Source organism: Amblyomma americanum, chromosome 2 (genome assembly GCF_052857255.1).
Source record: "Amblyomma americanum isolate KBUSLIRL-KWMA chromosome 2, ASM5285725v1, whole genome shotgun sequence".
NCBI lineage: Eukaryota > Metazoa > Arthropoda > Arachnida > Ixodida > Ixodidae > Amblyomma > Amblyomma americanum.
In genome coordinates, this window is record NC_135498.1 from 92,953,455 (window position 1) to 92,963,324 (window position 9,870).

General features: G+C 46.0%; 1 protein-coding gene across 1 annotated transcript; it reads left to right on the top strand.

Moving 5' to 3' along the window:
- The first annotated feature begins 1,099 nt into the window (after window positions 1-1,099).
- On the top strand, window positions 1,100-4,044 carry LOC144118818 (uncharacterized). Its single transcript, XM_077651623.1, has 3 exons — window positions 1,100-1,176; window positions 1,252-1,430; window positions 2,844-4,044. The coding sequence occupies exon 3, from the start codon at window positions 3,136-3,138 to the stop codon at window positions 3,961-3,963; it is 828 nt and encodes a 275-aa protein (XP_077507749.1). The 5' UTR covers window positions 1,100-1,176; window positions 1,252-1,430; window positions 2,844-3,135; the 3' UTR covers window positions 3,964-4,044.
- Window positions 4,045-9,870: the final 5,826 nt, after the last annotated feature.

Here is a 9,870-nt window from a genome sequence, read left to right on the forward strand (position 1 = left end):
CCGGCTCATCGGCTATGGTGAGTACACATGATAAAAGTGAAAACACCGGTTGCTCGGGTTGTTCGCTGACGGTATACCTGTAACGCCGGCAGTCACCTGCGCGCTCGAGCCGCTGTTCAAATGAATTTCTGTGCATGGTCTGACGGGAGGTTTTGGTTTGCCAGTATCGTTTCAGTCACCTTGCATTCAGTGTTCATCTGACAGTAGGGTAGTACGGCTTAGAGCCTGCTGTTTTAATTGTAAAAATGATCTAACCTAGGACCGAGCTAAACGGGCTGATGTATGTACATGATGTACGTACATACATGTCCGCGTTTAGTCGGTGCCTTTCGAGTCGGCTGTGCATTCGCGCTTGAAGCGTAGATCCTTTGTATTGTAAGTACCTTATCTCTACCATCTCGTTTCGAAATACTTACGCGAACGTGCGGTGCTGGCTGCATTTCATTTTCGCCACAACGGGGAGGTACTACGTAGTGTGTGTACTCCGTGAGTGTGTTTGCGCACGTGAGATAGGCGATTTCATAATACGGCCAGAAGCTTTCCAGGCATTGTGCTGGACTTTTTTTCGTTTATGAATAGTGGCATCGCACATTCGAGGAATGCTGTTGGGCTATCTTTAAGTGAGTGCAAACGCCGGTTGAAAACATTTTTTCTTGGTTGTGTGCCCCGGTTTATGGAAAACAAAACTTCTCAAATATGCATTGTGAAAATATTATGGTGCAATATTTTTGAAGAGCACAAAGGAGAAGTGCAATGCCTGGACAGTTGCATGAAATGACGATATTACATGTTTAGTTAGAATGACCATATCACATATTTCCTTGTATTTGTGGTGTTTGACGTAGTCCGCTTGCACTGGTTGTCAGAACTTAAGTGGCCTTCATACACAATGCAAAAAAGACGAACTGCGCAACAAGAACACGGACGAAAGGGAGGCAGACACACACTAACGCAGACTTACAACTTTACTAAAGGAAGGAATACGTTAGTGTGTGTCTGCCTCCCTTTCGTCCGTGTTCTTGTTGCGCAGTTCGTCTTTTTTGCATTATGATCAACCAACTAGCCCGACAAGTCCTGTTGCTTCATACACATTTCTTGCAGGTATGCTCAGTTCATTTCATTGATGGGCGTCCCTCTAAAGACAACCCGTACCCAACACTGCACCTTGGAACACCGGTATGGCTTTCGGAGGTTTGTTCTGAACTGCAGTTTATTTATTCTTTTGTATTTTCATACTCTGCAATATTTTAGACTGCTCACCACAAGGGAAGAAGGAAGCTGGTGCGGCACGATGTCAAACCTTTGGAGCCTGAGACCTGTTCAACAGCTGAACCTTTGTCACACCATTTATCAGACGAGCAAGATGAAGAGAGTGCTGCAGCTGATGATCACCTGCCTATCAACATTGCAACAGAGGATGTATCACATAGGTACGGTAAAGTGGTGTGAATTATCCTTCATGGGTTCTCATTTACATGCTTTTATGCAAGTCTGTTTTGGGTGCACAATATGCACGTTTGCTTTCACTAGTTATATGAAGAGTTTAAACCTGTGGTACGCTATGGATATTACCTTTAGCTGAGAGTGTGCTGCACTTAGCAGTGCTTTCTTCGTTCCAAGTGAATTTTGCATCCTTCACGTCGCAAATAAGATGTTTTTATGTCATACAGTGACTGAAGTAAACAATACTCAGCAATTTCGTCAGCGGGGTAGCATGCCATCTACCATTTTTGTGCAAATATAGTTTGCCACCATTAGTGACATAAATTTTTTTTGGATTTCAAGCGTAATGTGCACCTCCGAAATAGAAATTAGTCCCACAATCGTTCATAAGTCGCATAGTTTTTATTGTTGCTATTTCATAATGGCACCTCTACTAGTATTTTGCCCTTGAGAACTAACAAACTGTCTTTGTCAATGCTTGAAGATGCCTTTTTGGTGGGAGTGCTCCTTTTGAGTAGAAAAAAAGAAATGGCGTGTGAAAGGGTTAAGAACAGCAGAATCTGTTCACAAATAAAGTTGCTGATATCATGAAATGGTGATTGTAAGCTTGCTTACGAGTTTTGCCATCTTTAGCATTGTCATGTTCAGTTAACAGTAAAATTTCTTGCAACCGCTCATATAGGCTAGCCCAGTTACAGCTTATTGCCTGGACCCGGATTGTGCATCTCTTGCTGCCATGTGCGCAGGAGTTATGCCTATCTCTGCAGGCATACACAGTCTGCATTTCAATGCAGCAATTACTATCTTTTCATTCTTTTTCCCTTGAGATGGTGGTGGCCACACGCTGCTATGTATGTTTGGAACTAGACTTTTTCACGTTGCTTGGTGTTTACTGCTGTGCAATTCTGAACAAAAAGCAATCAATGCACATGAGAGCAGACTTGATTTCAGTCAGTGCATGTACATACATTGCTCAGCCATTCCACTGCACAGGTTCGTCGTCTGCTGTAAGCTTGACAGTTTGCTGCATTAGCACTGTTACACGGGCTACTGAGGAAAACTCTGAATATTGTCAGCCAATGATGGGAATCCCTGTATTTAGTTTTTTTTTACCATTCATAAAAGCTCAGTGTTCGCTTAGCATTTGTGATTAGAACACAGTACCTTATCTATAGAGGCCAGTTTCAATTTTCTTTCAGTGTCCCTTTAAAGCTTTCAATACCTCTGCAAGTTGTTGCAGGAGTACGATGCAGACCACAATTATACAACCAGAACACTCTATTTATTTCCCTGTAGTATAACCGTTGCACGGCATGGTAATTTTATTCTGTGTGCTTGTTAGCTCATACTACTATGCTAAATATTGTGTCTCACTTTCCTCCACATCCTTCGTTGTACAGGAGAGAAGGAGCTGAGAGTCTCGTTGATGGCTGCTTGGCCTGTGGCTGCAGATGCAAGATTACCGAAACATCAGAAAAAGGAACTCAAGTGGAGCCAGCGGCTGCTCATGACCATTTGTATGCAACCACTCGCAGGCAGGCCCCGGTCACTGCAGACAGTGCTTGACAGACTATATTCAGTGCATACTCAACTCTTGCACCAAGTCACTTCCGCTTCTTTACAGGTCTGTCAAAAGTAGTATTTGACGAACTGGTTCGGACTCTTTCCACTATTGTGAAGAGCCCTTTCACTATGCCCTTTGAGGACCAAATCCTACTTACACTGATGCGGCTGCGTCTTGGCCTATTGCTTAATGACCTTAGCTTACGTTTTGGTGCATCCACTGCAGCCATTAGCAGGATTTTCTGCTTCATTGTACCAAAACTTGCCAAGTTTGCCAGAGAGTTCTTAGTGTTCTGGCTGCCAAGAACAGCAATCAGGAGGACATTTCCTTATGTTTTTGAGGAGAATTACTCCGTAACTTGCATTGTGGACTGTTTCGAGATTTTCATTGACAGACCTGGGCAACTGCCCCGAAGAAATACAACTTACAGTTCCTACAAATCGCACAATACGGCCAAAATTCTTCACGTCATTGCATCAAGTGGGTTTATTATGTTTTTGTCAAAACCGTATGGTGGCCGTGCAAGCGATCGTTTCATCACTTTGGACAGTGGTTTTTTAGACCACCTGACGCAAGGCGACGAAGTCCTCGCTGACCGTGGCTTTAACATAGATGACCTACTCCCACCATCTGTTAAAGTTTCACTCCCAAGCTTTTCCAAAGGCCGGCCGCAGATTTGTCGTTCAGATGTAGTAAGTTCGCGTCGCCTGGCAAGGCTTCGTATTCATGTTGAGCGATCAATAAGGCGTCTCAAATGCTTCAGGATTTTGAAGCAATTCCCTGCTAGTATATTCACAAAGAAACCCCTCGCAAATGATGTACTTGTTGCCATCGCTGGGCTGTGCAACCTGCAACCGAATTTGATTAGAGATCATGGTGATGCGTCAGAACCTGGTGCTCAGTCACCATCGCATCCAGGCAAGCAGCTGGAAGTGGTAGACAACACACCTGAATGAGGCATGGAGATTTATGTGGAGTAGCCACATCACCTAGTCGTCTCTTGTTTTTATGCACCTGCCATGTTCTCTGTTCACTGATTAACGTAACCATGTTCACTGCAAGAGAAGGGCTCCTCAAAATTGCATTCAGTTAAATCGTTAAATCTCCTGGGCTAGCTGTAGCCACCTTACCCCAGCAAACTTGCCAATTTTAACTGCCCATCTGACACTGCCACCCTTGATGCCATTGGTTATCAGCTCTCCATATTACATGCTTTGCTGATGGCTATTTCTGTTTCAGCTAAGATATTATTAACTTGCATTTATTCCCTGACCCAACCCACTTGATTGCTGTCTCTATCCATAGCTCACATTGCTCTCAATTTAATTTTAAGCATTTTCATTAGCTTCAGAGTTTCTGCCCCATAGGTGAATACTTCCAAGATACAACTCTTATGTAATTAACTCAAGCATGCTGGTGTACTGGCAGGCTGCTGTTGATGACCCTAAGAATATCTGTCAGAGATATGCTATTCAGGTATTTTGCTAGCTATTTCACTGATGGCTCTGAGCTAACTTAGCTGCTACAAACAACTCGCGTTGGAGCCTTTTTTTCATGCCGTCTGATTACCAAAGTGTTTGTCAGCAATTTCAGGTCCGCTACATTTTGTCCAGGAAGAGCAAACTCTAAAGCACTCTTCCTCCTTGAGGAACTGAAGTTGGAATCACTTGCAAAGCACGTTCGAGCTGCCAAGGTTGATGTTCTGAGCCTATTTCATTGTCTTGCTGGTGCACTTAGGGGCACTTGCTTTGCGGCTGTGTGTACAGTGTAGGTGAGACGTTTATGTGGATTGTGGATTTTTAAAATGCAATGGAAAGTTATGTTGGGGAGTTTCTGCAATTGGCTTGCCCTATGGAAACCTTTGTTGATACCATATTGGAGATGTCATTCTTTGAAGATTTACTGCTTGTACTCCCTGTGTTCACTTTGGGATGATGAGAAATGTTCAGTACCAGGTGAGGGTACGAGCCTGTTGGTTTTTGTTCTATGCCTGCTTTTGTTTTGTTGTATGTTCAGAGATGTATTTGATAATTCTGATGTTGCATGCACAAATAAGCCGGGTCAAATTGTCTTAATGACAAGACAATTAGTCAAATCTTGTCAATTTATTCCAATAGAAATGTGTTCATTGCTTGCTGTCAACAACTGCTGGCAGCAGGTGTGAAAAATAGAAGTCCTCAAGATGTGCCACTTGCTTACTTATGAACTCCTTGTCATAGGGCACCTCGATAATATATGCCTCGTTCGGTGCCCAAATCACGAAGTCGCACCGACTTGTTTCGCAGCAGAACAGCTGCAACTGTACTTGCAGGTAATATCTGTTCTTCCCGGCCTTGCTGAGTGTGAGTTTGTTCTCCTTCTTAATCACGTCATATCTTCCGCTCTTAAACAGGGCATCAAGGCTACCATGCTTTTGCACAGTCAGTGGTGTCGGGCACTTTATTTCCAGCACTGTGTCCGAGTCTGGAATTATGCCATCAGGGCTGGCTCCAAGCCATGAAGTGGCAGGCCGGATGATAAGGCACGGGCTTTTGCTTCTGACTCTCTTCCATACCTTCATGTAAAAATCACATTCATGTTGTAATGAATTAGTGTCCCTCATCTTAAAGTAACTTCAACAGTGACTAGTATATTGCAATACACAAACCAAGCATTCACAATGTAACAAATATCAACCTCCAATTTCATGCTTTCAGGCTTGTAACTTGCATGCGATTTGCGATGAACAAGCAGTCAGGCTGTGCTTTGCTGTTGGAAGCAATGAATAGAAATTTACATCACAAATTACAACCACACAGTGGTACTTCCATTCTTTGCAGGCAAATTCGGCCTGCAAATTGCCACTTTGCATAATGCAGTAATAGAGAGTTCATACTGCAAATACGCAAAAGTGCTGCTGTACAAAATCAAAGCATAGTGTTGCAACCGCTCTACTGTCAGCATCGCATGCAAAATTTCGATGGAGGCGAAATTCTAGAGGCCCGTGTACTGTGCGATGTCAGTGCACGTTAAAGAACCCCAGGTGGTCGAAATTTCCGGAGCCCTTCACTGCGGCGTCCCTCATAGCCTGAGTCGCTTTGGGACGTTAAACCCCAATAAACCAAACCAAACCAAACATGCAAAACAGTATTTAGCAATAGTTCTTGTACTATAAAACTTCCCATAGCATTTTCGAATCCAAGGTGTAAACTTCAGCATGCCATGCAGAGCAACTGAGGCACAACACCAAAGGCTGTAGTCAGTGAGATATTTGGCTCCTTACCGTGTGCTGGCATTACCATAGAAGCTTGGGTGTATGTGCTTTGATACCCACTTCTCAGGGGCAGCTTTGATGGGAATGCTACGGGCCTCACTGGCAGTTATCCTCAATAAACGTTCTTTGTGCCATGCTGCACTTCCCTGAGGGTGGTTTGCCAGTGTTGCAGCCTGCTCAGGAGACAGCAGCACATTGGTGACGAAGAAATCTTGGCATAACTGGCACAGTCGCTTGCAGTCATGCTGGCCATGCTCTTGCTGGAGAACTGTGGAGTACAAGAAGGGTCTGCTTAATTTAACGACTTCTTGTGCATACTCGAAACAGGCTTATGGTGGCTAAAACCTGAAAATCACTCAGTCAGTATGCAATGTAGGGCCATGTGTAGGTGTAATTTACAATCAAAAGCCGTTGCAAAAAATCAAGTCTGCTGCCGCATCAGCAATAGCTGTTTCTCGGTGCACCTAGAACTTAGGAACTATGCACAGGTGTTAAGAGTAACCTTGTGAGATCATCGCACAAAAAACTGTCACAACTTGATAGGAGCTCCTGTAGTTCATGCACTATCATATTCAGCAGTGCATGGTGAACAGCTGAGATTGCATAAATGAGTATGAAAGAGGTCTTGTTGATGCTATACCACGTTCCAATGTCGAGATGCACGCTCTGCTGTAATGCCAATTACTAGTTAAGCATTACTGCCAGTATATTGGGATGGTTCAACCACAAGCACATGTCACTTGCATTTCTGCAGTTTTGAACATTGCAAGAGCAAATCTTTATGCATAATGTCTTTATATAAACTGACTACATTTAAATGAACAAAATGTACACTTATGCAACAACAAAACCCAGATGGCAATCTTACTTGCACGTAATGATAGCCTCTATGCCTGCTCGACTCTCTTAGTTGAGTCAGCCATGCGCAACATCAGGAAATAATGTTCTTACATGCACGGCCATCTTCATCACCACCTGCGAGTAGTTTCCTGCGTGGCTTCAGAACAGTGTGTAGCATGGTGTTCTGAAGCTTGCTGACGTCGAGAGGGCATTTTTCGAAGTGAAGGAGCATCTCCTTTTCAGATAAAAACTGCTGCGTCTTCGTTTGTGTTTTCTTATGGCAATAAACTACCTCCATTGTTGCTGGGGTGACATTCTTCGCTGTTGCCGCATTCCATGTACACGCTTTGTCAGTTGATGACTGTCCGGTGAGCCCCTTGGATGTTGCCTCGACAACCTTCATGAGCAGTGCACAAATATGGCTGCACCGCTCACTTAGCCCCGCTTTGCATGTGCAACTTGCTGATAAAGGTTGTCCAAAATTTATTTGTGTTTGGTACGTCCTGCTCACTGTTTGCGACGACCTGATGTTTGCCTTGATGCACTTCACGCCATTTTTCTGCTGGTACAGTGCCACGCCAACATGGCCACTGTCAAGCAGGTTGCTGCCTTCAGCAAATCCTCTGTAGTTGACGGATGGTTTGCCATCTGTGTCAGGCATTTCAACCATGTAGTTGTAGACAACTGAAATAAAGAATGATATCAGTACAGTATGTCATCATGTGTGCTATTTATGTAGCTAGTTTTGTGGTAATAAAACTTTGTCCCCATGCTGAAAGTTGGATGCCAAGAAATCTAGTAAGGTTCTGCATAATACACTTATGCTTTCAGTTGCTGACAAATAATGAAAACTAATTATTTGTGCCTGATCGGCCGCGTCAGTCATGCTGCGACCCGCCGCATATGTTTACGATGGTTGAACGGCTGGTATTAGCTCCTGATGTTCGACTTTGCAAAACCAAAATAAAAGGACTGCTTATTAGATGTCTCCACAGTTCCAACCTTTTTTGATCTAACATGACTGGCACAGAAGCATGCAGTGAGGAATATTGTCACTTGGGCTGATAGTTTTACGTCGCATTTTACTAGCGGCTGCCAGTTTTGGCTTAAGCCTGGACTCCATGTACGCGAAAACTCACGCGAACGCGAAGGCGACGGCGGCGGCGACGGCTGGCGTTCGCTCCGTCGCTTGTGGGCAACCTCCATGCAAGCGAAGGCGGCAGGCGACGCGAACCCGCGACGTGCGCAGCGGACTCCGTGCTTTGCGCACTCAAGCTTAGAAACACGCCCGTAACCTGTTCTCTCTCTTAAAATTTTGTGAGTGTGCCTCATAGTCAGGGCCAAAGGAATATTTCCTCTACGGCAGTGGTGTAGCGGCAGTGGAGATAGCCAACGGCGTGCTTGCGGAGACGAAGTCACATCACGGGTTCACGGGGGAGGTGTGCTTTCTTTCGGTACCTGTGCACTCCGGCTTAGTAAAAACACTCCCATAAACTATCACCACAGTTTGATTGTAAGTGAGCAAACTATAATTTACCAGTGAGAATGCGCGCCGCGAGTGTTTCTGCACAGTTGGAGCGCAGCGGCACGGTGGATCGAACGCCGGTACCCGCGGCTTGACACGCATCTCTCCCGCTCCAAATGCTGTTAGCCCTCCGCACCCCACAAATAGATTGTTTTAATTATTTAAATCATGCGGGTCTGCCTCTCAGCTACAAAACCAAATATTTTATCGACGGTGGCGATGACGAAGACGACGGGCGGTTTCGTGAGATGTGCCCGTGAGAAACCGTGGACAAACCGGAAACGGCTTTGGGGGGCTCTGGTTGGCCAGTCGCGTGGGGGACTTCCGGGCGACGAGCGAAATTTTCTGTGGGTGCAGATCCGAGCGACACGGCAAGCGACACATGCATTTTGCTTCGCGCGACGGCGTCGCTCGTCGCTTGCCGCCGTCGCCTTCGCGTTCGCGTGGGTTTTCGCGTACATGGAGTCCAGGCCTGGACTCCATGTACGCGAAAACTCACGCGAACGCGAAGGCGACGGCGGCGGCGACGGCTGGCGTTCGCTCTGTCGCTTGTGGGCAACCTCCATGCAAGCGAAGGCGGCAGGCGACGCGAACCCGCGACGTGCGCAGCGGATTCCGTGCTTTGCGCACTCAAGCTTAGAAACACGCCCGTAACCTGTTCTCTCTCTTAAAATTTTGTGAGTGTGCCTCACAGTCAGGGCCAAAGGAATATTTCCTCTACGGCAGCGGTGTAGCGGCAGTGGAGATAGCCAAAGGCGTGCTTGCGGAGACGAAGTCACATCACGGGTTCACGGCGGAGGTGTGCTTTCGTTCGGTGCCTGTGCACTCCGGCTTAGTAAAAACACTCCCATAAACTGTCACCGCAACCTGATTGTAAGTGAGCAAACTATAATATACCACTGAGAATGCGCGCCGCGAGTGTTTCTGCACAGTTGGAGCGCAGCGGCACGGTGGATCGAGCGCCGGTACCCGCGGCTCGACACGCATCTCTCCCTGCAGTACGCCCGCTCGCGTAGCCCGCTCCAAATGCTGTTAGCCCTCCGCACCCAACAAGTAGATTGTTTTAATTATTTAACTCGTGCGGGTCTGCCTCAGCTACAAAACCAAATATTTTCTCGACGGTGGCGATGACCAAGACGGCGGGCTGGTTTTGTGAGATGTGCCCGTGAGAAACCGTGGACAAACCGGAAACGGCTTTGGGGGGCTCTGATTGGCCAGTCGCGTGGGGGACTTCCGGGCGACGAG

What these genes read in the sequence shown, in the direction of transcription:
- LOC144118818 (XM_077651623.1), top strand. Translation starts at nt 3,136, where the DNA reads ATGCCCTTTGAGGACCAAATCCTACTTACACTGATGCGGCTGCGTCTT.